The sequence below is a fragment of the Chrysemys picta genome, chromosome 6, assembly GCF_011386835.1.
Source record: "Chrysemys picta bellii isolate R12L10 chromosome 6, ASM1138683v2, whole genome shotgun sequence".
Taxonomy (NCBI): Eukaryota; Metazoa; Chordata; order Testudines; family Emydidae; genus Chrysemys; species Chrysemys picta.
In genome coordinates this window covers 48,056,142-48,083,202 of record NC_088796.1, presented here as the reverse complement: position 1 = coordinate 48,083,202, position 27,061 = coordinate 48,056,142, and the positions used below count along the sequence as shown (strand labels likewise).

Below are 27,061 nucleotides of genomic sequence, written 5' to 3'. Positions count from 1 at the left end.
CTGTATTCACAGAGCCGAATGAGCCAGCGCCGCACATTCTGTGTGAGGGAGAGGGTACGGGGGTCTCTGCGGGGAACTGTGATTCTCCACCACTGTGAGGTGGGCCGGGCGGCTCGGTATCCTTGCTGTCTCATCCATCCCCCACCCAGACTGCGAGCCCAGGCTGCTGTCAGGCATAGGTGCATCAGTTTAATAATACTGCGTAGGGTCCCAGAAATCCTAAGGATGGTCATGTGCCCACGTCTCGTTTATAATGTCACCTGAAAGTGAGAACAGGTGTTCACATTGTAGCCGGCATCGCAAGATATTTATGTGCCAGATGCGCTAAAGATTCATATGTCCCTTCATGCATCAACCACCATGTGTGTCCATGCTGATGACAGGTTCTGCTCGATAATGATCCAAAGCGGAGCAGACCAACGCATGTTCATTTTCATCATCTGAGTCAGATGCCACCAGCAGAAGGTTGATTTTCTTCTTTGGTGGTTCAGGTTCTGTAGTTTCTGCATTGGAATGTTGCTCTTTTAAGACCTCTGAAAGCATGCTCCCTACCTCGTCCCTCTCAGATTTTGGAAGGTATTTCAGATTCTTAAACCTTGGGTCGAGTGCTGTATCTGTCCTTAAAAATCTCACATTGGTATCTTCTTTGCGTTTTGTCAAATCCGCTGTGAAAGTGTTCTTAAAACGAACGTGTGCTGGGTCATTATCAGAGACTGCTATAACATAAAATATATGGCAGAATGTGGTTAAAACAGAACAGGAGACATACAATTCTCCCCCAGGGAGTTTAGTCACAAATTTAATTAACACATTTTTTTTTTTAACGAGCATCATCAGCAAGGAAGCATCTCCTCTGGAATGGTGGCCGAAGCATGAAGGGGCATATGAATGTTTAGCATATCTGGCATGTATATACTTTGCAATGCCGGCTACAAAAGTGCCATGCGAATGCCTGTTCTCATTTTCAGGTGACATTGTAAATGAGAAGCAGTCAGCAGTATCTCCTGTAAATGTAAACAAACTTGTTTGTCTTAACAATTGGCGTAACAAGAAGTAGGACTGAGTGGACTTGTTGGCGCTAAAGTTTTACATTGTTTTGGTTTTGAGTGCAGTTATGTAATCAAAAAAAATCTATGTTTGTAAATTACACTTTCACAATAAAGAGATTTCACTACAGTACTTGTATGAGGTGAATTGAAACATATTTCTTTTGTTTACCATTTTTACATTGGAAATATTTGTAATAAAAATAATGTAAAGTGAGCACTGTACACTTTGTATTCTGTGTTGTAATAGAAATCAATATATTTGAAAATGTAGAAAAACATCCAAAAATATTTAATACATTTCAATTGGTATTCTATTGTTTTACAGTGCGATTAATCATGATTAATTTTTTTGAGGTAATCATGTGAGTTAACTGTGATTAATCGACAGCCCTAATATTTAGACTCACCTAAATGGTTCATTATAATGCTGGAGAAGTATCGTAATGCTCAATTAAAAAAAAAATCAGAGACTTCAGACTTCAGCAGGGACAGTCTCATACTATGCATATGAAGGAATTATTGGGTGAAGTTGTATGGCCTGTATTAGGTAGGAAGTCAGGCTGGATTATCATAATGGTGACTACTGGCCTTGAATTCTATGTATGCGTGTAGAGAACCTAGCACAGTGGGGTCCTGATCTTGGTTAGGGCTTCTGTATGCTAGTGTAACACACCTAAATCTATTATTATTATTATTATTATTATCAATAATAAAATGAGGTGTCCCCTGATTAAATAATGAAGTAAGCTTAATGCAGTCAGTAAACCAGATTTATTTTAGCATATTGATGGTGCACAGATGCCTAGTGGCTGGCTTTAAATAACTAAAATAAATATTCCTTTTCAGTGAGACTGCCTACAAATCAATCATGGAATGCGGTGGTTAATATGTGTGTGACTATGTTGAATTCTAATGCCTGGTTACAGCTTCCAGGGAGGGTAAAAGTTCCACTTCAGTTAAGAATTTGTGGGGATTCTCCTCAAGTTGTTGAGTTCTGTATTTCTGGAATAATGAATATGTTCTACCCCCAATGTATCTTCCTTACAACATACCACTGCAAGTTTACAAGTTCTCATCTCACCTTTAGAGGCAGGGCCGGCTCTGGCGTTTTTGCCTAGGGTGGCCGCCGCCCCCCCCCACCCCCAGCGCGGCAGGGGAGGGCACCGAGCAATCCCCGACCGTCCGGAGCGCCGGGAGGAGGGCGGGGAGCCCGGCCGGGGCTCTCCGCTCTCCCCGGCAGCCAGAGCGCCGGGAGCAGGGCGGAGAGCCCAGCCGGGGCTCCCCGCTCTTCCCGGCGGCCAGAGCGCCGGGAGGAGGGCTGCTCTCCCTGGCGGCCAGAGCACCGGGGGGAAAGCGGAGAGCCCCCGGCAGCCAGAGCGCCGGGAGGAGGGCGGAGAGCCCAGCTGGGGCTCTCCACTCTCCCCGGCGGCCAGAGCGCCGAGGGGAGGGCGGAGAGCCCCCGGCGGCCGGAGCGCCACGGGGAGGGCGGCGAGCCCAGTCGCGGCCCCGCTCTCAGGCAGGAGCGCCCCGCCACGCCGCCCCCCTCCAGGCGCCGCCCCAAGCACATGCTTGGTGGGCTGGTGCCTGGAGCCGGCCCTGTTTAGAGGTGCATGTAATGTTGAGAGAATTCTTTCCTTAAAATCTACAAAGTTTATATCTAATGTCTCAAGATATGCCTAAAAGAACAATCCTCTTTTCATGTAGTTCAGTGAAAACATTTGTCGGGTAGTTTTAGGAGGACTCATGCTAGGGGCAGATCAATAGGATTGTAATTGTCTAATTGTCTCCTTACATAGTAAAGGCTAGATTTGTTAAGGCAGCTGGGCAAATGTGCAGGCAAATATGAGTGGGAACCAAATGCTTAATTTCCAGAGTAAGGGTTTATCTGCATATGGAACTGTTCTTGATTAACTCCATTTGAGGTGACTCTTCTTCCAAATTTGTTGCATGGGGTTATGGTAAATAGGAAGAAGGCACTCTTGTTTTGGATAGGAGTGTCCACCCATGAAGCTAATCAGAACCAACTCCAGCGGCAGCAATCCTTTGGCAGAGTCAACCTGCAGTGCATGCTGAAGGGTTGCTACACCTGAAGTCCAAAAAAGGGGGACATCTCGGATGATCCCATAAAACTAGACAGCTATCAGTATATACTGAGCACCCCTATGTATTTCTTGGGACAGCTATCTCAAAAAAGGGGCAATCCTGGGAAAACCTGGACAGGTAGCAACCCTACTCAAATACAGCAAAGTGGATATCTCTTTTGCATTGCATTTTTTTCAACCAAAGAAGGAGGGTGAAGTGAAAAGAAAGGAAGAAGGAAAGGAAGGTGACAATATAACCAAATCAGTCCAAAGACGAAAAAAAGCTTTTGGTTCAGTGCAGGATTAAGGCCTGAAATTCAAACTTTTCCTTACTTTATAAGAACTTGGGGTAATTTAAGACAAAGTGATGTCCAGACCCATGAAAATGCTAGTGCTGTCTTCTCAGTCCTGAGGAAGTTACTCTTCCCCAGCTCTAGTGTGTTTCCCTTATTCTCCCTCCCCCTTGCTCATGGGCAGGGGCATGTCTGCAGCCTCCCATGTGAGCAGGAGAAGACCCAGCTGTTCCCAAACACTGCGGAGTCTTTGTGCTGACCTCTCTGATAATTGTATAGAGGGAGCTGACTATAGAACAGCTCACTCAGCATTCTGAGAGATGAGCTGCTGCTCTCACATTGTTGGTGGCAGATGTTTAGAGTTCCCTGGTTTGAAAATTCAGAGGCCTCCACCAAACCAGAGGCTCAGAACTTGGTGTTCCAGGAAGCTTGCCTTAATCCGCTGCTGGCAAGAACCAGTTTGCCCATCCCTGCTGTAAATTACTATCCAACTCCTCACACTGCCTAAATCAATCTATATGTGTGTGAAACCTGTTTTTTCTATTTGATTAAAAGAAAGAGAATGCCTGGCTCTATAAATCCTGTTAGATGCATAAACCCTTCTAATCTCTTCTTTGGCTCCAGTGACATGGCTGCATTTTCACTAATATGAGGTGTGCTCTGTTTTTTAAGCCCCAAATAGAGGAAATCAATGTCACAATTGCTTAGTCATGGATTTAAAATGTTTAGAATTCGGCACATATCTTTATAAATGCTCAGTAACTTAGCCCAGCCCACACTTTGTCCATTCCTTTTGGTGTCTTAAAACTCTTTGAGCATTTGTGTACTTGCTTGCACAAGTTATGAAGGTCTTTGGTTCAATGTGAAAATCTGTTTTGCCTCTGTATTTTCTGCCACGTGTATGTCTGGAGCCAGGTTTTGTACTCATTCACAAGGAAGGGAAGTCAATGGAATTGCTCCTGATTTACATCAGTATTATCAATGAATTGAGATCAGATCTCTGTCCATCGTGTATGTATGTTTGAAAATGTAACTCTTGCTTCTCAGCTGGATAAACTATTAATAGTTTGCAGTAATATTTTAATTGAATTTAAACAATGAAATCCAGCCTAACTCTTGGTGATGCTCTTTGTTATTTTAGAGAGAACATGCTTAAAATTATAGGGTGAAATCCTGTCACTCTGTAAGTCCAGGGCAAATCCCCATTCACTTAAAGAAGGCCAGGATTTCACCCATCTTCTCTAAATGCTATGGCTTTTTCTATTAAGCAATTTTTGGACGACAGCAGGTGGTCTGTGGCTGAATCTTGATATGTTGGAGCTGATGGTAAGAGGCTTGGAGAAGGTCTGGAGGAGGTGGCCGTGTTGGTTCCTGCCCCTGCTACTGTAGGACTTTGCTCAGTTTACTGTGTATCCAAGTGGGTTGTAAGCTATGGGTCAGCTTGAATCCCTGGCTCCTTCTGCAATTCCAGGTAGCACTGGTGGTCAACACAGCCTTTTCTCACCTGCATCTGGTTAGGCATTTGCAAAGCTTTCTCTAGATCCAGATACTGCCACAGTGATCTGTGCCTTTGTGCCTTCCATATTGGACTGCTACAGCAATATGCTCTGTATGGAAATTAGCTTGAGGACCATCTGGAAGCTATAGCTTGTGCAGAATGTGACTGCTCTTGGGGCTACTTGCAGGAACCCTGTCTAAAACTGCATTCTTCTGTCTGACTTCTGTGTACACTTCTGGGTTCTGATTTCGTTGTATGAAATTCCATATGGCTAGGGCCCTGGTGGTCTGAGACACCTCCTCTCTCACCATGTGCTCCCAGGGCAACTGAGATGTTCAGATTATAGTACCTGAATGGAAACATATGAAGGATGATGGCAGGGTGTTTTCTGTGAGATGGCCCTTGGGTCAGGAGCTTGCTTCCCACATAGGTCTGCCAGGCCTAAATTTTGAGTATTCAGGCATGATGCAAGGCCCCTTTCCTAGGCATTTGCCTAAGAGACGGAAGGACAAGAAGGCAGGGGACTGAGTTTATTTGGTGGGTGCTGGGGGGTGGGGAGGGCATGTTAGATATGTTGATTGAACATATTTTTATGCATGAATAAATGAACAATGAAGATCTACTGGTACCATGTTCTTCCCTGTTAATCAGGAAACAACGTAGACGTGCTTGGCAGGGGGAAAGGAAAGAGAGAGTTTGAATCGTCAATAGACAAATGAACTTGTGAAAGTAGTGTCAAGAGGGTATGTGATCGATTTACTAAGCACCATACAAGTTCCTAGGAATCTGGCCAAGAGAAGTTCTGTGCTGTCCACAGTATCAAAGCTGCTTTGTATTCAGGCCGCTTGGCCAGTTTTTCAGTAGAGGAGAGATCTGTGTGGTTTTTTAAAGTTTGGGTTTTGGTACCTAAAAAGAACACTAGTAGTTTTAGATCAGTTCTATATCTTAAAAATGTACCCTTTGTGCAGAATAAATATGTCAATAAGGAAAACTGCTCAACCGTAGTGTCTGAAACAGACCTTGAAATATCCTTGATTTTCAGGATGTACATCTGCCCATGAGTTTAAGGTTTACAGCAGGGATTGGCAACCTTTGGCATGTGGCTCGCCAGGGTAAGCCCCCTGGCGGGTCGGGTTGGTTTGTTTACCTGCCGCTTCCGCAGGTTCGGCCAATGGCAGCGCCCACTGGCCGTCCCAGGCCAATGAGGGCTGCGGGAAGTGGCGGCCAGCACATCCCTTGGCCCGCACCGCTTCCCGCAGCCCCCATTGGCAGTTATCTGGTGCATTATGTTTTCAAATCACTGTATGAAGAGTGCTGATATTAAAAAATAAATGTCAGGTTTAGAACACATGAGGAATGAATTGGGCAAACATTATGTGAAACTTTTCCTACCAGTTTTGCAGAGCTCTGAGACATGCACACTGATTCCACTTACAAGCTTAGCAACCTTCTAATCAAATGCTGTAAAGTAACTGAAACATAGCCATTAGCTGACTGACATTGCATCACATAGGAACAGCTTTGCATCACAAGTAGTTTGCACTAAATCAAGACATTTCTAATTACCCAAATAAAATAAAATACATTTTGAAGTGCAGCAATAGTTTCCTTTATTACACGTTTTCTAGTCACAAGGTATAACTAACATAGCTTTAACTTTAACAAAGTTATCGAAGCTAACATGGAAATAATATTAAGCAGGTCTATAGCACAGTACATGAACCTTATAAAACATAGACTACAATAAGGTCCCTGACTTGGAGAGCATACAGTCTAACACAGGACAACAGTGCAGATAAGAGGGTGTATTCAGTCCTTGATGAGACCAGTTGAAGAGGAGTTGTTTGATAGACAAGAAGTGGGCAACTGTGCTATGCAGAGGAGATGCATGATATAAGGTGCAAAGGCAAGAGTAGATGTGACCAAGGGAGCAGTAAGGAGGAGAGGATTGGGAGTAGCATGGAGTGAGATGGTGAATAAAGAAGGAAATGAACTGAAATGCAGAAGGGACATAATTATATAGGGTTTGAAGATGAGTCAACGGTGCTTGTATATGAGGCAGTAAGAGATAAAAAGCAATGGAAGGGATTCAAGGTGGTGAGTAGGTGATAACATGGATGGAGCAGTGGGAGATTCCAATGATATTAGCAGCAGTATTTTGGGTAGAATCAGGTGGGAAAAGGAGAGGGAGGGTGTTATTGGAGAAGAGACATTTACTGTAATCAAGACACAAAATTACTACGGTAGACATGGGTTTTACCAGAGAGAATAAAGACTAAAAAGTAGATTTTTGTTTTATTAAGCAGGAAGATATGAAGAAAGAATCTGGATGTGAAGGGAGGAAAGAGAAGTTTGAAACTCGTATGTGAAGTACCTGGATCCAATGCCACACCAATCAGCCATCACCAGAAAATCTGGGGCTCCAGTTCCTTCTCTAAAAGCTACTTTCCCTAGCATCTTGAATTTTCTGTAGTAACACATAGTGAAGTCTTCCTATTGCAGGATTTTCCAAATGAATAACCCAAATGTTTTCCAGATACAATGTAGCTACGAAGATGCCTTCTTCCTATAAAGTCTTTCCTTACAGTATTAAGCAGATTCTTCCTCAGTAAGGTACAGGCCATGAAAAATCAGTATCTTATCCTACATCCATCAGCTGCCCACTGCTCTTTTTTCCCTTTTTCCCCCCTTCTTTTTGTTTTGGTGAGTAGTCGTGAAAATTCTGAGTATCAAATAATCCTGAGCATCAAATAATATGATTAGTGTTCCCTAGATATTTCTTCTATCTTTATTTAACCTAAGTGTTTTTAAAGGAAAGAACAATGTTGGCCACTGGATATAATAATAAACTGCATTTTAAAATTAGAGTAGATTGATAAGACTAGAAGTGCTGTCATGCTGCATCCCCCTTGTTCCAGTCTGCTGCTGCAAAGTGGGCAGATCCAGCCAGCTGGCCGTGCCTGAGGGGAATCCCCAGGTGGTACAGAACTAGCACAGGGAAAAGAGGCCAGGGAAAAGGGGACATAGCTGAAGTTTCCCTGTGCTCCAGTGATCTCATTGGATCACCCCTTAGAAAACATAGGCATTCAGGTGTAACTTAAAGCTGTTCCTGAGGTGCTCTAAGTTATGCCAGGGACTGGTTCAGTCCCTATCCTCCCATCCAGAGAAGTGAGTCACAAAGTTGGAGCTCGTGGTTAAAACAGGATGTGGGATGTTCACACCTAAACATCAACAGTTTGCTGAGTATAAACAAAGGAGTACAAGCCAAAGGAAAGTAGGAGAAAGCACTTCACAGGCACAGTAACGTTTCAGGCTCGCCCTCATATGCTAGCAGATTGAGGGAGCTGTCAGCATGAGGGTAGGAACAGACACGTATGTTTGTAGAGCATGTGTACATTACAAACTTTTGGTGACACAAGTTACTTTGGCATAAAGCTGCTGCAGTTAGTATATGGCTTGTGTGCTTGCATACTTTGCTCCTTGTGTTGGCACTGCACATACTCACTAGGAGTGCTTGTTTCAGTGCATGGTGCGGTGCCCCAAGGGTAGGTACCGTCCAACTTTTGGGAAGTTCTGGCAAAGCATGGTGAGGCAGAAATGAGTTGCGTGGGGTCACTGGGATTGCGGGGTCAAGTTTCAATCATGCTGCTTTCTCTACCCCATAATGCCATTCCTATCCCATAATTTTCAAGCCTGTTTTGAAAAATTCCACAAACCCGAGTGGGATTTGTCGCTGTCCGCCATCTCTGACAGAAGCATGGAGTCTGCACAGCTCTGCGCTATTGTCATGAATGTTATAAGCACAGGATGTGCGATCCTCAGGTATCTGCAGAGCCACGGGGAGCGTGGCGATTTCTTCAAGGGTAGATTGCTATGGGATGTTGCAAGAACCAGTTCAAAATTGTTGATAACATTCACGGAGCAGCTGTAAATAATGGTGTGCCGCAGAAATGAGCACTGACTGATGGGATTGCATCATAATGCAGGTTTGGGATGATGAGCAGTGGCTGCAGGACTTTTGGATATTCCTAGATCTGTGAGCTGAGCTCACCTCAGCCCTCCAACACAGGGACTCTAGAATGAGAGCTGCACTGACAGTGGAGGAGCAATTGGAGATCACACTCTGGAAACTTGGCTTTTAGTAAATTGAAGGGATGCTGACGTTGTTTACTGACAAGACTGGATCTCATTGAGAAAAGTAGTCCAATGGTTATAGCTACCTGCCGTGCCCTGCATAATATCTGTGAAGCAAACGGGAAGAAGTTGCCACAGGATAGAGGGTGAAGGTGGAGCAGCTGTCTGCTGAGTTTGAACAGCCATACAGTGGCTCAATGGTTTAGGGAGGCTTTGAAAGAGCACTTTAACAGTGAGCCACAGTAATGTGTTGTAGTGTACTATGCTTTAGCTAGCCCTGCAGTTTGGGGATCTGTTAGGAATTATGTGGTACATGCACATCTATGAATATAACATTGTCAATGCATCTATTAATTTTGTGGTGCTTGTTATACATTTATGATTGTATCCTTGCATGTGTCACTCATCCTATGAGTTGTGTCAAAGTATACCAGTACAGCTAAGTGGGTGTTTTCACTACCATCAGGCATTCTGCAGCATATATTGGGAACCAATAGCGATTAATTGTTTTTCAAACAATAGAGTTTTATTGAGTGATGAAAATACTTCAAAAATTCTGTGCAAGTTAAAAACAAATATATTAAAACCTTAATAAATTTATATCACAGAGTTTAGAGAAGGGGAAGGAACAGTCATGTCTATTTTAGCTACACGTGCATCAGTCGTGGCTCTCACAGGTCAGTGTGTGTGAAGCTGTGATTGTTCTTAATGTCCCCCAGTGTGGAGTGGTTGGGACAGGGATGCCATGTGGAATATTGGAGGGAGGCATGTAGAGAGGTGCTATACTGCAGTTCTCCATGGGCTTTAAAGGGAGGTGAGCCTGAGATTGAATCTGTAGGTCCACAAGAGTCGGCAGAATCTGCGTTTGCTGCCAGAGAAGCCCCATTATGTCCTGATGCAGCTCCCTGGCCTCTTCCTCTGGGACTCCTGGACCTTTCTCCTCTCTGCTCTTTCCTTCTCCATAGTCTGCACTATTCATCCTCCAGGCATAGGTGCCGACTTCCTCTCTTTCCCCTGGGTGCTTGACCCCCCTCGACCCTCATCCCTGCCCCAACTCCATCCCTTCCATGAGGCCCTGCCCCCATTCCAACCCCTTCCCCAAAGTCCCCACCCTAACTCCGCCCCCTCCCTGCCCCTATTCCAACTCCTTCCCCAAATCCCCGTCCTGGCCCCGCCTCTTTCCCGCCTCCTCCCTTGAGCACACCACGTTCTTGCTCCTCTCCGCCCCTCCCGCCCCCGGAGCAGGCTAACGCTGCAAAACAGCTGTTTGGCGGCAGCCAGGTGGGAAGTGCTGGGAGGTAGGTGGAGGAGTGGGGACACGGCACGCTCAGTGGGGGAGGAGGAGGTGGGGCAGGGGAGGGAAGGGAGCTTGGCTGCCAGTGGGTGCAGAGCACCCACTAATTTTTCCCCGTGGGTGCTCCAACCCCAGAGCACCCACGGAGTTGGCACCTATGCCTCAAGGCCCTCTGTTCATGCTCTGATACAGCACTGGGTTGCAGGATCTTGCTGAACAGGTCATCCTGAGTCTGCTTCTTTCCTCTCTTTATCTGGCTCAAGTGTGGAGGGAGAACCCCTCCAGGCCACAAGGGCAGCAGCTACAGATAAACCATGCACAGATACCATTGTCAGCATAGGCACTACAGAAAGCAAAAGTTCAGATTCAGAACTTCCTACTTTTGCTTCCCAAAAGTTTTATACAAAACATGCTGATTGACACTTCTGCTTGGGATTGCTTGTGCATGGCACCACTCATTGCACCTGCCAGGGTGAATAGAGTCCGCCAGATGTGAGAGAAATGAGGAGGAAATTGCTTGTTTGCATGAAACTATGAATATAGGGCAATGGCTCTGGATACTGGCACCATTGTTTCACAGGTGGTGGTGATTTTAGTTGATATCTCGCTCATGCAGGTAGCAAATACATAGAAAGCACAGCTGTTGCTGGCATCTCAAAGCTGCCTGCACCTGTATGCTGCTAGTCTGTTGACTGCAACAGTGCCTGCCAAAGTTATCGCCAGCTGGCATGGGGAAAGGATTCTATTGCAGAGATAGAAATAGGGCTGCTATCCCTTGAAACCTTTGGCAGAGGATTGCAGAGCGCCTCCATGAAAGTTTAATTGAGGTCTCTCAGGTGGACTCAAGGGAGATCCCTGTGTACATAAACAAAGTGCTTCGCATGACCCCCTTTGCCTAACTCTATAGGGGAATGAAAAGCAGATAACACTACTTCTCTTTGTTGTATTGCTACCTCTTCTAGTAGGAGTAAATTAATGAAAAGTTGATAGCCATGTCCTGTTAAGTTGGGAGTACCGTCACTGCAATAGGAAATAAATGTACACACTTACTCAAGGTTCCTTCCCCTGCATCGGGCTCAGCTGTGCTCGACTGACTGGACTGAGGTGGAGTCTCAAATATTTCCTGGCTTGCGGTGCAGCTGGACCCCTCCGGTCACCCGTCCCCCATCCTCTCCTCTTCCTCTTCCACCTCTTCCTTGTCCTTGCTGTTCATGCCAGGGAGTCTGAGACTCGGGCTTCTCAGAAGTATCCATGGTGGTATGCAGGGTGGTTGTGGGATCTCCCCAAGTATGGCATGCAGCTCTTTGTAAAAACAGCAGGTCTGCAGCTCAGCACCAGATCGCCTGTTGGCCTCCCTGGCCTTCTGATGTGCCTGCTGCAGTTCCTTGGCTTTCACTTGGCCCTGCTGCTGATCCCTGCCACACCCTTTTTCCTGCATCCCCCAAGCAATCTGCTCATGGATGTCCATGTTTCTACAGCTGATCCGTAGCTGTGCTTGCACAGGCTCAGGCCCATAAGATACAATCTCTCCTGTGTGCTCCAGGCCAGAGCGCATCTTGAGTGTGTAGTGGCATGGTCAGCTGGGCATAGGGTGACCAGATAGCAAGTGTGAAAAATTGGGCGTGTGTGTGTGTAATAAGTGCCTATATAAGACACAGCCCCAGATATCGGTACTGTCCCTATAAAATTGGGACATCTGGTCACTTTAGCTGGGCAGTTATACACAGCAATGGAAAGCTGCTAGGTGTGCTCCCCTGACTGGACAGTCAGGAAAAAGCATTTCAAAAATTTAAATTTAAGTGTTGACACATGCACAGCTAGCTCGATGTAAGGTGGCTTAGGTTAACCTAACTTTTTAGTGTAGAGCAGGCCTTAGTGTGCTAGACTTTAAACTTTGCTCACATTTAGGATGTAACTTAGGATAAATCTTGTATCTAAACAAGATGATGTGTAGTCTGACACTATTTGCTTTAATTTTCTTTAATTTCTATACACTTGTTTTTATTTAAGACACTTGTGCACTCATTTCCAGAGAGAAGGGAAACAAAGTATTCGGGCAAGTTTGAGTGAGGAGTGGGTGATGATGCCCACTCCGAAGGCTTGGTCAGAGGTGTGGTACCATGGAAGCCCTTCCTTAAGAGGCACTTTCTGGATTCTGCTTTTCAACTGAGGCACAGAAATAAACTAAAGTGAAAATCAAGAGGGGTGGGAAGCAGAGGGGGGACTGATGGTTATGGGGACACCTCAAGTACTTAACTGCATGCTTCTTCAGTGATGATTACAAAGCACCAGAGGAAGTGTGAATCAAGGGCACAATATAAATGTAATATTTTTATTGTATATTGGTGTATGGTCATAATCTTTTGAAACTCTTTTGAAAAGTTCTCTTCTAGTTCACTCAGTCAGGAACCTGTTTTGAGTAGATGCAGATCAGATATCCATTTGAAGTATGAAAGATTGTGATGTTTTAATGCAATTTGTTTTCCATAAAATACATAGTTAGTGACATGTTAAGACAATCTGTCTGTGGCTTATTAAAAGTAATCATAGCAACCAGCAACCCTTGTGAAGCAAGCTGTTCTTCTCTTTTAGGAAATACAACTTCATCTAAATTTCCTCCCTCAGAAATTGCAGACATTTGTTATTGTTTGCTGCTTTCAGATCCCTTTCCTGTGCTTTTTTTGAAGCTATTGTACAGTGGATTTTTCTTGGCTTGTTACTTTCTATTGATTATTTAAAAAATAAAACAAAAAGGGCAGCTATCTCTGGGACCTCGTATTTCTTCGATCTTGCACAATCATACTAGAGAGATATTAGTGCTTTTTTTTTTCAACCAAGTGTTAACAATAAGATCATTTCATTTGAAATAAATCTGAAATAAATTAGCATAAAATAAATTTCAGAATGGAGAAATTTTATATTTTTAATAGAATGGCCTCATGAATATTAAAGTACACTGGTTGATTGGCCTACTTATTTTGACACACTTATTTATGCTTGGTTAAAAGTTTGATATTCTTCTATAGGTATGAATTGGGATTACAGGAATTAGTTGAAAATTTTTAAAATTAATCCTATCCATTACAGTTTGATAAATATAGCATTGCCTTCTGAACAGGGATGAATAATAGCAGTTTTTTACATGTTGCAGAGTTGTAAAATAGCCAACAAACTTTTAAAATCTGAAATATATATTCGGAGACTTTTATTGGCTGTTAGAACACTGCTGGGTGTATACAAAGTTATATTCCTTTTTCAGGGACAGATGACTGTATATGCAAAGTTTGACAAAGATATTTACCTCCCAGAAGATGCTGAATGTTACTTTGTTTACAATGGATCCACTCAGAGACATATAACGTTTGCTGAACGAATTAATGGTAGTGCTCTTCAGTCCATCATTCCAGGTGAGCACTGTTGTTATATCACATTTCTATTTCTCTCTCCCACCCCCACTTTCCTTTTTGATGTGAACTAAAATCTGATATTTTGACATAGTTGTGTTTTCTTATTAAGATTTTATAATGGGAAACGTGGTGGGGTGGACTTTGGGGATGAGTTTGAGTGGTTAGTCTTGCTTCTGCTCTCTTATGCCTTTTGCAACACTATATATAGTTTGCAGTGGGGGAGCAGTACAGTGCATATGATCTTCAGATGTGACTTGATGATTAAGCCTCTGTGACGTCTACAAAACAAGCCAAGTCTCACCCCAGGTCTCTTGCACCTGGACATCCTGGACTTCTGAAGCCTGCAGAACCCCTCTGTGTCAGTCTGTGGGCCATCCTAGGATGTACACCTCTACCCCGATATAACGCTATCCTCGGGAGCCCAAAAATCTTACCGCGTTATAGGTGAAACCGCGTTATATCGAACTTGCTTTGATCCGCTGGAGTGTGCAGCCCTTCCCCCCCGAGCGCTGCTTTACCACGTTGTATCTGAATTTGTGTTATATCAGGGTAGAGGTGTAGTGGTTAAGTTCTTCCAGTTCTTCAATCTTGGCTTGCTCTGGGGATTTTACTGAGAATTGTGGATTTGTCCAGGTCTAGATGATATGTGTGCTGCTCTGTGGCTTGCTGGGTATGAGGTTTTGTGGACAATTCCAGCCTGCATTGTATCATTTGACAAATGATGTGAAGAGATTATATTATGGGAGGTAGATCCAAGGAGGCAGGGTTCAGGTTAAGTGCCTAGACCTGCCTCTGCATTTTAAGTGTTTGTTTCTTTGGGTTGTGGGGGAAGGAAGAAAAAAGAATGGGAAACACACTTGTTGGTGAGCAAGTAAACCCTCTTGTTTTTGGTGGAGTGAGAAATGCCCATACTTATTTGACTTCCGGAATTAGTGTGGCACCCATGAATGTAGTGCTACGTAAAGACCTGGGTTAGAGTCACCTTGCAACTAGTGCCACCATCCCTGAGAGCAGGACTGGGGAGCATCACTTCTTAATTCTCTCTTCTGATTTGAAGTCTTGTAGTAGGAAGTCGTCCACGCTTGTATTTGGAACATTGCCTAAGCTGATGATACATGTGGAAGGGGAGTGGGATGCAAACATATGATACTGGTGCTTCACAATGAAGGGTGTGAACTTGGACTAGCCTAACACCCCACTTACTGCCTTAAAAAGAGATTATCCCCTTGGCTGCTCTAATACGGAAACAGATGGTTTTTTAAAAAAATGACTTGTGAACTTTCCGTTTGTTAGTAAATAGCAGATATAAATACAATCTGCCAGTGCATTAGACTCTGCTTGTTACTTGTTCCTATTTACTTATGCAATAATTAGAGGAGATTTAGATTCTGAAAACTGGCATTTGATTAAAAGGAAAAATTCTGTGCTTTCCCATGACTGCTTCTTTAATTAATTAAATGGGAAGAGATTATCATGGAATAAAATGGAAGAAATGTAATGTCATGTTTTATTCCAGGGTATCAAACTAATTTTTTTATAGAGGAATGAATTTGTTTTTAAATTGTTTGTGGACAAGAAATAAAAACATTAAAGGGCCATAGACTACACTCAACTGCTGCCTATTCCTGTAGAAGATAATGGGAGATTATTCAACTCTCAATCTTTGCTTTAGTCTTTATATTGTAACAAAACTTTACTTAGAAAAGTTGCCAAATAAAAATACTTTGTATCATTTTATGTTTAAAGACCACTGCTATCACTGTTTCTTGTTTACTTGCCCATTTTCTTGTGTTAACTGATTTGTATGAACAATTGTAGTAGTATGCAGAAATTAGATGCATACCTACATTGTTTTAAAGTCTCCCCTTTAAAATAGTATCAGAAGGTTTCAGCGTTCACTCATGTGAGATGTATAAGGACAGTGCACAACTCTTGTAGAGATATTTCTAAGATGTCAGTATGCCAGCTCACATTTAGAACCTAACCCTGGGGTTTTCAAAATAGCCTGAGGGAGTTAGGTGTCTAGGAGAGTGGGCTCCTAACACCGCTGGGCACCTGTGAAAATTCCAGCCATACATTGAAAACTTAAAATTGCTTTAAATCAGTGTTGTCAAAAATGTGGTTGCATAAATAGAGACATACATTTGTGGAAAGCTTCTGGGGAGGTCAGTGAGTATGAAATCCATGTTAAAAAAAATAAATCCCAGTGCTCTCATTCCTTGTCCCTCAGGAATCCCTTTCTTTGCTGTTATCATTTTTCTTGCTTCCGACCCAAAAAACTGCTTCCAGGATTGGTGACAACAGTCACAAATAAAGGGCTGATCTTGCTAGGGGAGCAGAATGGAGGTATAGAAAAAGTTGCCATTGGGGGCGACTCACCATCTATACTGGTCTTACACTGGAAGTTGTAATTTTCCATTCAGATGACTGTTGCATCTTTAATTTAAATGCCAAGAGCTGCTACCCTGCAGGTGACATCTGCTGCTCTGTCCATTCACTGCTCCCAGTTCTGTTTTCCCCCCTCCCTACGCCTGCTCACTGTGACCTAGCAGATGTGCTTTGGGTATGGGATTGAAGGTGTACCTAGCTGTGCATGGCCCCAAATCTGCGTGCTGGGATCTGTTCACCTAGCACCCATGCTCAGATGCGGTCTGCCAATGACCACCTACCTGTCTCCCACTTTCAGTCCTGCTGATGAATACTGAGGACTCTGCAGGGTAGAACCAAGACTGTCAAAGGAATTCTAGGACTCAGATAATTTAAATTTCCCATTTTACATCTTTTTTTCCCTCTTAAATTACTGTAGGTGCTGAAATGCCCTAAGCCACCTCATGCTTTTGAATTGGGTCATTCAGCACTTACTGTAACCTGACATGTGTTTTTAAGCAGACCATCTTAAAGTACCCAGGACTGGAAAGGCTGGTTTTGAAACCAAATACATCAGTATAACTGGGAGGACATTTGTTAACAGTATAGTCAGTTTTAAATTTGTGACCAAAAGTGATTGATATATTCCCTTTAACAACTGGATTTAAATGGAGGGAAGTAAAATACAGTAATTTCAGATACATTTTCAAAGTATTTCTTAGGTTAAAAAAGAGATGAGGGAAGCGCAATATATATTCTAAAAGTAGCTAATGTGTTAATGATTAATCTACGTTATATTTCAGGCCATGGATGCCAAGAAACAGTTTCAGTCTCTGTGGTCATGTACACGAAGGGATATTCACCTGTGACCCTGGGCTGCTGTTATGTCACTTACAAACAGAATCTGTCTTGCAAGTTATCTCATTTTCTGGTTAGCCACTTTGACTGCGTCACTTCTACTAGTCACCAGACACTACTGAATAAGTTTGGGCTAACTGTGGAAGATTTGCAGTCACTGGATCATGATATGATGCTGGCCATAGCTCATGAAGAGCTGCCACCTACATGGAACGTCCTTGGAAATTGTTCAGAAGACGGTAGGATTTTTGATTTAAAAGCTTTTAACTGTAATTTGCCTGTACCTGTACAATGCATACTAGTGTTTGTGACCTGTCATAGCAGATTCCACATCCCTGTAGTTTATTTTACTGTTCTCTGAAACGAAAGTTCCCCATCATAAAGGAAATCAAGGCTTCAGTTTGTTCCTGTAGCATCACATTGATATTGTAATTCAGTCTGTCAAAGAACCTTTTGTACCTTGACTCTCACTGTGAATTTAGTCCTTTTGATGAATAATGCCTGTCTACAACTGATGACAAATTTGGTGCTTCAAAAAAACCAAGGATTATAATAATGAAGTGTCTCCACCTTGATTCCAAACTGATGAGATATTAAAAAAAAACAACAAGAAAAAACAAGTTACACCAACAAAAGAAAATGTAAAAAAATTATGTCATAAAACAGGCAAAAGAATGTCTCAGTACAGGAACTCTAACTAGTGACTATGCATATTGTTTAACACCGTACAATCAATAGTGATGCCTCACTTAGGATTGCATTAACCCCTTGAAGAATAAGTATTCCATAGGTTTCAGGGCCACCCCGGTACAAGATGGACTCATCATTAATATATTAATATGTTCTGCTAGGGAAGCATGGGATTTTTTAGTGGCTGATTGTGTGCTGAAAGAACGTAGAATGAAAAATAGCCACGGTACTTTATTTGAGCAGTATTACTAAAACTTTTGTAATGAAATCAGGTGAAACGTCGGTTTCAGGTTTCATTACAAACACACAACTGGGGTAAGGTTTGCTGAGGAGCATGAACTTTTTCTTTAGACCCAGCTGATTTATAGCTTTGCTTGTAAGCCATGTGAAACTTGATGGCTTCACGTGTTTTCCACTGACAGTCTGGTACATTTGGCTGAGTTTTGTTTTGAGTACTTGAAATTGTTCAGAATTTGAGGACAAGCAACCCCATGTGAACCTAAGCTGAAAAAAGACATTTGGGAAACCAAACAACTGAGTTTCACCCCGTTCTATTTATTGGGTGAGAATTGTTTCAAGATTTTTCTAACTCCACTATGTCTGTAGATAATAGTGGATTTCATACTGCTCTGGAGTGTTCTTTTTGAAAAAAGGTTTTTCAGGAGATTGGAAATCTGTTTTAAAAAATGGGTTTAATTCATAGGATTGTTTTTCCCTACAAAATTTGATATTAGGGATATACCTGAAGAGGTGTTTTTTTTTTGTTTTTTGTTTTTTTTTTAAAGGTAGAGTGGCTTGTGTGCTGCATTGAATTAGTGCACACATGTATGGAGAGTTGCTGGCTTAGGCAATAAAAAAAGAGTATGTTCAGTTATTTCCTTCTCATGTGTAGTAGACATTGGTTCACATAACTAAACTACATTGTGGTTGAGCATAGTTTCTAATCAAGGGCTTGATCCAAGGCCACAGATGGCAATGGGAATCTTCTCATTACTTCAGTGGGTTTCAGTTTGGGGTCCTAGCGAGGTCCATGTCTAAAATATCAGTAGACATAGCTATATCCGGAGGTAGAAAGCCAGGGCTGCATTGGGACACTTGCGTGGCATCTGCCCACACTAAACGTGTTGCAGCTTCACTTACTTCTACTAGGCCTACTGAGTCTTAAAGTCATAGGGTCATGAGACTGTCTCAGCCATTAGGCACTCCTGTGAAAATAGCAGCTTCCATCTAAATATCACTGGACTGTTTTTTAATTTTTAGTTATTGTCCAGCAAGTTCACTTAAAATGCTCCTTTCATTGCATATTGCACTACTCACTACCAGAAGAGGCTGAAAGGGCTTCACTTTACCTTTTCTTTTCATACCTTTTGCACTTGCTTTCCACTTTGTTTTAGACTGACAAGCCTCAAATGCAGTGATAAAGCTGGGAAATGTGTCCCAACTACTGCATTAAATGTAATTGTTTGAAATTTGGGATCACTTTGCCCCAAATGTGTTTCATCATCAGTTGTGTTGTGTGGATATTTTCTATGTTTTAGATTTTCCCTGTAACCTGTGATTCTGTCTTAGCCAGTAACTAATGTTCAATAGCTAGTCCATCCCCCTTGAAGACCAGATGGAATCATCAACATGTGCAGGATACCTCCCACCTATGCAGGGTGAAGGAACTGTTCTGAGCACATAACAGCCATACTTAAAGTTTGGTACTGACTTCCCGTTTGCTTCTGGGTGCATTTCAAGGCAGTGGTGGTAGTCTCTAATGTGGTACTTATCTATTCGTGAAACCACCTCTCACCTTATACCTGTGTCAAGGTTGTTAAAGTTAGCAGTGATTCTCTTGTTGCTGGTTCCTGAATAAAACTCCCCACAATTGGTAGCACAATTGGTGAGGACCCTCACTTCTATAGTCAGGAATGTAGCACACATAGTACTGCAAGGGCTTTAATTGTATTTATTTGGCATGATAGGGTACATTCTTCTCTCCATATATGTGCAGATCTCTCGCTAACACTAGGGTTACCATATTTCAACAATCAAAAAAGAGGATGGTGGGAGCCCCACCCTAGCCCCGCCCCTGTCCCTCCCACTTTCCACCCCCTCTCTGCCCCCCTCAGAACCTCCCACCCTTCCCCGCTCCTTGTCCCCTGACTTCCCCCTCCCAGGACCCCACCCCCTACCTAAACCTCCCTGCTCCTTGTCCCCTGACTGCCCCCTCCTGAGACTGCCCCCATCCTAACTGACCCCCTAGGACTCTACCCCCTACCTGTCCCCTGACTGCCCAAAACCTTATCCATACCCCCGCCCCCTGACAGACCCCCGGGACTCCCACACCCCATCCAACCACTCCCCACCCCCTGAGAGCCCCCCCAGAACTCCCGACCCATCTAAACCCCCCTGTCCCCTGACTGCCCAAAACCTTATCCACACCCCTGCTCCCTGACAGCCCCCCCCGAACTCCTGACCCATCCAACCTCCCTGCTCCCTGTCTCTTGACTGCCCTCTCCAGAACCCCCCTGCCCCTTCTCTGACCCCCTGGCCCCCTTACTGTGCCACTCAGAACAGCGTGTGAGGCTCCACGCGGAGCCCGACACGCTGCCACGCTCCCCCACGGAGCCCGACACGCTGCCACGCTCCCCCACGGAGCGCATAGCCCGGTTCCCACCCTTACATAGTGCTGCTGAGCGGCGCGCTGGGCAGCAGGGGAGGGGGAGCAGGGGGAGGAGCTCCAGACTGCTGGAGGCCCGATGCGAAGGGCCGGCGATCTGCGAATGCAGGGAGGAGGAGGGGGTAAGAGAGAGAAGAGGAGTGATCTGAAGCTGCAGGGGAGAGGAGGGGAAAGCGGAGGAGGGGCTCTGGCTGCCGGAGCCCCGTGCGAGTGGCTCGATCCAGCTGGCTGCCCTGTCAGCCGTGCCACACTCTGTATGGGGCGGGGGGAGAGAAATCTGGACAGTTACAAATTCCCCCCCGGACGCTATTTTTAAACTCAAAAAGCTGGACATGTCCGGGAGAATCCGGACGAATGGTAACCCTAGTTAACACCAATAGTAATGACATACATGAGTCAAGAAGAGAATATATCTATTCACTCAGGAAAATGAACTCTGATTACTCCTGTTGATCCCTTCTGATTTGCAGTGTTCTGAACAGCTTTTCTCACAGTGCCACTATTCTATACAGCTGTCTCTTGTTTGTTTTTTTGCACCAGGGTATGTACACCAGTGTAGCTACAGCGCTTCAAACCTAGGATTACCATATTTCCACAATCAAAAAAGAAGACACTGGGGGGGAGAGGGGGAGAGCCCTGCCCTAGCTCCTCCCCCATCCACTCCCTCCCACTTCCCACCCCCTGACTGCCCCCTCCTGAGAACCCCCCACCCTAACTGCCCCCCTAGGATCCTACCTGTCCCTGGGTGGCAGGTTTGTAGAAATTTTGGTGGTGCCCAGAACCCGTCACCCCCCCAAGGCTCTGGGAGGGGGGTTGGGTGGGGGGAGGAGGTCTGGGGTGCAGGAGGGGTGCAGGCTCTGGGATAGAGTTTGGGTGCTGGGTGCAGGCTCCGGGCTGGGGCTGGGGGTGGTGTGCAGGAGGGGGTGAGGGATGCAGGCTCTGGGATGGAGTTTGGGGGTGGAAGGCAGTGCAAAGGGAGTGGGTGCAGGCTTTGAGAGGGGGTTTGAGGACAGGAGGGGGTGTGTGGGAAGGGGGAGGGGGTTTGGGAGTGGGTTTGGGGATAGGAGGGGCTGCAGGGGTGAGGGCTGTGGGTCTGAGGATGAGGGGTTCATGATGCAGGAGGGGGCTCAGGGCTGGGGCAGAGGATTAGGGTGCGGGGGGCTGAGAGCTGGGGCTGGGGATGAGGGGTTTGGGGCATTGGAGAGGCTCAGGGCTAGGGTGGAAGAGCAGGTTAAGGGCAGCCTTGCCATTAGTGGATGGGGGCACTAGGACCCTGGGGCAGCAGACAGCAGTTGCTGCTGGAAGCGTAGGAATGTGCTACTTGGGCAGCACAAGCAGGCAGGGGAGAGGCGCGTGCTGCTTTCTTCCGGGCAGGGACGGGGGGGACCCGCGGGGTGCGGGGGACACGTGGAGGGGGATGGCAGGTGGAGGGGGGTGGCAGGTGGAGGCCGGGGCCAGCTCGAGGCAGGGCCGGGGGAGAGACCCAGCTCCAAATATTGCTGGAGCAGGGCCCCCGGCCCTGGATATTGCTGGAGCTCGGGCACCACAAAAGAATATAACCTGCTTCCCCCCCCAAGACAGGCCCATCCAACCCTCCCCCTGCTCCCTGACTGCCCCCCGGGACTCCCCTTACCATGCCCATGCCAGTCAGATGCTGGCTCCACGTGTAGGCAAAACACGCTGCTGGTGGGGCTGTTTGTGTCGTTACATCGGGCTGCAGGCAGCGGGGGGGGAGCAGGGGAGGGGCTCTGGCTGCTGGAGGCCAATGGGAGCGGCTCAATCAGGCCCAGCCGCCCAGTCACCATGCCGCACTCTGCATGGGAGGGAGGGAAGGGAGGGGGGAAAATCCCGGACCTTTTAACCTTGTTACCAATTCCTCCCGGACTGCTATTTAAAGATGCAAAAGCTGGACATGTCCGGGGAAATACGGACGGATGGTAACCCTATTCAAACCCCACATCGTAGGTGCACTGCAATAGTAAGTTGGACCTTGCATCAAAGTGACTTGCTCTGCTAACTTACTGGTGTGAATTGCATCAGTGCAATTCCTGTTTGTATTGTTGCAGTGTCTCTACATCATGGGCATTTGTATTAGCTATATTGTTGTAGTTATACTGGGTTGCTTTTTCATAACCTATATGAGCTCTTATTCTTGACCCTTTTTAGCATATGCTCCAATGAAAAATATCTGAATGGGTCCCTTATTATTCATTATTTGCAATTCATTTGTGCCTGGGAACCCTGTTCCAAACATGGATCAGGGTCCCATTGTGCTAAACTCTGTGTGAACACCCAACCAAAAGGTAGTCCTTGTCCCAAAGAGCATGTAATCTAAGTTGTCAGGGAGCATCTCTCTCACACTACTTGACAAGTTTACAAATTACTGAGCAGCAGTGTGTGTGTGTGTGTGTGTGTGTGTGTGTGTGTGTGTGTGCATAGAATCATAGGACTGGAAGGGACCTTGAGAGGTCATCTAGTCCAGTCCCTGCACACATGCATATAAGCTGATTGACTTTATTTCTGTCAACTTCTTTGTCTACACTGCATGTTTTTTCCCTTTTCCCTTCACTATATCCTTTTCCTCTCATTTCTATGTGTATGGTTTTATTTTGTTTCTTTTTAAAAATTATTATATAACTAATATCTTAACTTCCTCTTATCCCAGGCTGGGAACTACTAATATACATGATTTGTTCACTAATTGATTGCTTATCAGTTACTGTAAGAGTACTGTACCTACGTTAGGACCACACATTTATCAGACAAAAGAGTTGTTTGTTTGAATTGTTAGTTTTCAAAGGGCTGCTGTTATCGATTCCCAGAGTGTTTATTCAAAGAAAATGACTTTAGAATGACATTGATGGAGGAAATTATTCTACCTTATGGTGTTTTTGGACCTATTTTTTTTAATGAGTATTTAGAGACATATGGTTTGATGGAAATACAGTCAAAAGAATAATTTATTCATAATAGTTTTGGTATTTGGAACCAGTTCTTGTAATCCCTTTGTAAGTGTATAAAATGGGCTGGATAAAGGGAGGAATTGAATTGGCCACTGAGTGTTCTAAACAATCCAGGAATTTAATACAGTCACACAGGTCAGAACTTGTTAGCCGCATTATTTAAACTTGAAAAAAGGAACAGTTAATAAAAGCATGAACCTTTCAGGAAGCATAAATTATTATTGGAATAAGTGGCTGTTTGCACACACAGAAAGCAATGTCACCAGCTACCCACATACATAATACATGAGGGGTTGTGATGTTCTGCTTCACAGTCGCAACCAGAGCTAAAGGAGACTCCATGCATTCAAATACCCTTTAAAAACAAAACAAAACAAAAAAATGTAGCCTTAATTTCTGAAAAAGAAACTCTGCAGGATGCTAATCACTAATGTGGATTAAGGCACAGAATTTGTTAGAACTGGCCAAAAAATGAGAAAATGTTTCCCTTTTTTATCAATTTTTATCAAATGATTGGATTTTTTTCAAGCAGCTCTAGAATTCATATTTTAAAATACTTCCTGTGATAGGTACTTTTTATTCCCTTTATAGAAAACCCCTGTAGAGCAGAATAGAGATTAAGGGCTCTGTAGAAATTGCTGAAAAAAACCTATCAGCCCAAATTGACCTGTCCCATGGGCAAAAACCTGTGGGAGAGGTCTGGGCCAGGCGAGGAAATCTCTGCAAGGATCCCAGCACAGCGTGTTCCCTATTTTGTTGGTGGGGTAGGATTTGTGGGGAACAGACTGTGGGACTCACCCATACAGTTTGCACACCCCTGGGTGATGGATGGATGTTTTCAGAGGTCTGCTACAGGCTGGAGTTAAGATTGTCTGGATGACTGTAACTGTGCTATTAATGAAATAAGAACATTTGCTACTTCCTTTGTCCCAAACCATAATACTTTTCAAGGTAGATAATGTTCTTTAAAGTTTGGAACCATTAGTAGAAGCAACAGAATTTTCTGTTTCTGAATTTTCATGAATATTATTCACCTTGAAAATTAATTATAGATATAGCAAAGGAAGTAGCCTATGCTCATATTTAATTTTCTAGCATAAACAACATTGATTTCCTATTTCATAAATATGTCATAATTATTTCTTAGGAATAGCTCTTGTAGGAGAAGCTGGTAGAGAATTCAAACTCACTGCATTTATCATCTGCTTTTCTGAACAGCGTTCATTATTTTGTGACATTTTAGACTTTATCTAGTTTTCTTTGTTTACTGGCGTAATTCTCTTTACTAGTACTTCCTGTGATAGTAGCCATTCCTGATAAGTCTCAGCTATTCACACCCAGCTTATCCACATTGTATCCTTGCCCTAAATTGTACAAAACATTTGTGTATAGGACTTTCTCACTTAATTTGCGTTAAAATTTGGTATTTTGAGAAAAAAAGGTGGAGGAATTGGCAAAACTCATGTGTTCTCCTTCAAGGATTTGGGGGAAATACTGGATGCATAACTTAGTTAGCATGGAAGAGATTTCTGGTATCCCCCACTCCATTCCCCACCCCATCTTAGATTTTAAAGGGCTGCTCAAAAAGGGATTGGACATTTGTAGAGATAACAAAAATATTAAAAGTTACAGTTGCTAGTGCTAACAAATTTTGAAACAGGCTTCATATTTCAGTGATTAAGCCAATCTCTGACTACTGAGGATTAGAAGGTTTCTTCAATCTTCCTCAGCAACATCTGGTACTGACCTCTGATGGAGATGGGTTATTGAACTGAATGGGCCTTGGGTCTGCTCCATTATGGCAGTTTCTATTGTCTTCTCGGTATTTGTTTTTGAGATCCGAAACTCTCTGCATTAGGCACATTTTCAGTGCTCAGTAGACAATAACAGCAACAATAATAAGCTAGACAACTTTTAAGTGTGTTTGGCTACTATAGAAATGGAAGGGAAATATCATTCTGCTAACAGACCCCTTGTGTTGCCTCACAGCTTGTTGGAATTGCCCAAACAAACAAACAAACAAACATAATTGGAGCTGTGGCTACACTAGAGGAGGTTTGCTGGCATAGTAGCAAACCCTCCTAGTGTAGATGCAACAAACAAGTACTTTTGCTGGTATAGCATATCTCTGTTCCCTGAGTGAAATAAACTATACAGGCAAAAGAACTTTTATGTTGGTCTAAGTATAGCTACACTAGTGGGGTTTGCTGGGATAGGAATGTCACAAAAAATTTGTACCTGTAACTGACATTGCTATATTGAGAAAAGTTTCTAGGGCAGATTTGGCCTGTGTGTGAAATCCCTGGTGATTGCATGTGGGAGATTCTGTGCTGTGCCTCTATTATCATTAGGGCCCTACCAAATTCACGGTCCATTTTGGTCATTTCATGGTCATAGGATTTTTAAAATGGTAATTTTCATGATTTCAGCTATTTAAATCTGAAATTTCATAGTGTTGTAATTATAGGGATCCTGACCCCAAAAAAAGTTGTGGAGGGGTCGCAAGGTTATTGTAGGGGGGGTTGTGGTATTGGACAAGCAGAGGTCATCCAGTCTAATCACATGGCACTAACTAAGGCTCTGATCCTGCAAAGACTTACTCACGTGCCCAGTTGTGATTAGTCACACTGAAGTCAACTCACATGACTATTCACAGTGTGTAAAGATAAGTGTGTGTGTAAGTTTCTCAGGACTGCGGTATACTGAAGAACATTTTATAAACAATCTCTTATCTAATATAAAGGCCTGACAATGCATTAGGAGTTCATAGGAAGATGGAGCCAGGAAAAACTGTCGGCCTGTTGTGGTGTCTCCGTCTTCTCTTCAAGTTACAAGTCTGGAGTTTTCAGTCTCCTTCCAGGAAATGAATGCGGTTCATAGCCCAGAAAGAGCTTAGTCATTTCTGTCAGAGAGAAATATTTGTTTTGTTCTTTTATTGTTTTGGACAGAGGAAGGGATTCAGGTGCAGTAAGAACAAAAGGATTTATTTAATGTTTAAAACAGATTGTTTGGCTCAGATTTTTATCACTCAAACACAGTGTTTTGGCAGCAGGATCAAGATCTGATGCAAAACAAGGTCTAGTTGGCAAATCCCCTCCCCAACACCACCTTTTTTTGCAGCATCTAGGCCTTTATTAAACCGCTGCCATACTGTTATGCTTAGAAATGGTTGAAATCTTTCATTCAGATCTTGAAGTGGAGGGGGAATAGTTCTTTAATGAAAAATGGCCTTTTCTCAAAACTGAAAACTTTTCCAAAAAGCTTTTGCCTTTTCAGATCTTTCCATTTTTTAATTTAAACTTTCCCCAGTCTTGTCTTTTTTTTCTTTCTCTCTCTTTCTCTCTCTCTCTCTCTCTTCTTTTTGCAACTGAATGCAATTGAATGAATGATGCCCAGGTTTGTTTGGTTTTTTTGTCCCATCTACTTTTTCATTTTTCTTTCTCTCTTCATTTTTCCTTTTGCCAGTCTGTAAATTTTCAAAACTTCCTCAAGTTCTGCCCATGCTGCTGTCACTTGGTGTGAGTTTTGGAGTGAACCTTTGAGCACTGAGCAGTCAGTATGGAAGCAGATTATCTTTCAGCTTTTAAGAAGCCATGAAAATCCAGGATTATTAAACCTATTAAAATATACTGATAAAACAGGATCATGCCCATTTAAGCATGATTATTTTTCAAGGCAGAAAAAAAAATAGACTAGAGGTGGCCACGTAGGGTGACCAGACAGCAAGTGTGAAAAATCAGGGTGTGTGTGTGTGTGTGTGGG

General features: G+C 43.8%; 1 protein-coding gene across 8 annotated transcripts in view; it reads left to right on the top strand.

The window, feature by feature from the left end:
• The window catches only part of ARHGEF28 (Rho guanine nucleotide exchange factor 28), a 186,951-nt gene that overhangs the window by 37,363 nt on the left and 122,527 nt on the right, over nt 1-27,061 (top strand). For 4 of the 8 annotated variants that reach the window (XM_005288256.3, XM_005288255.5, XM_065550130.1 and 1 more), the window contains exons 3-4: nt 13,609-13,756; nt 16,927-17,220. The exons of 1 other annotated variant lie outside the window; for it this stretch is intronic. In XM_005288256.3, coding sequence (XP_005288313.2) covers nt 13,609-13,756; nt 16,927-17,220 — 442 coding nt within the window. The remainder of the gene's footprint in view (nt 1-13,608; nt 13,757-16,926; nt 17,221-27,061) is intronic. 3 more of the 8 variants (XM_008167521.4, XM_065550129.1, XM_065550128.1) reach the window with 2 other exon arrangements.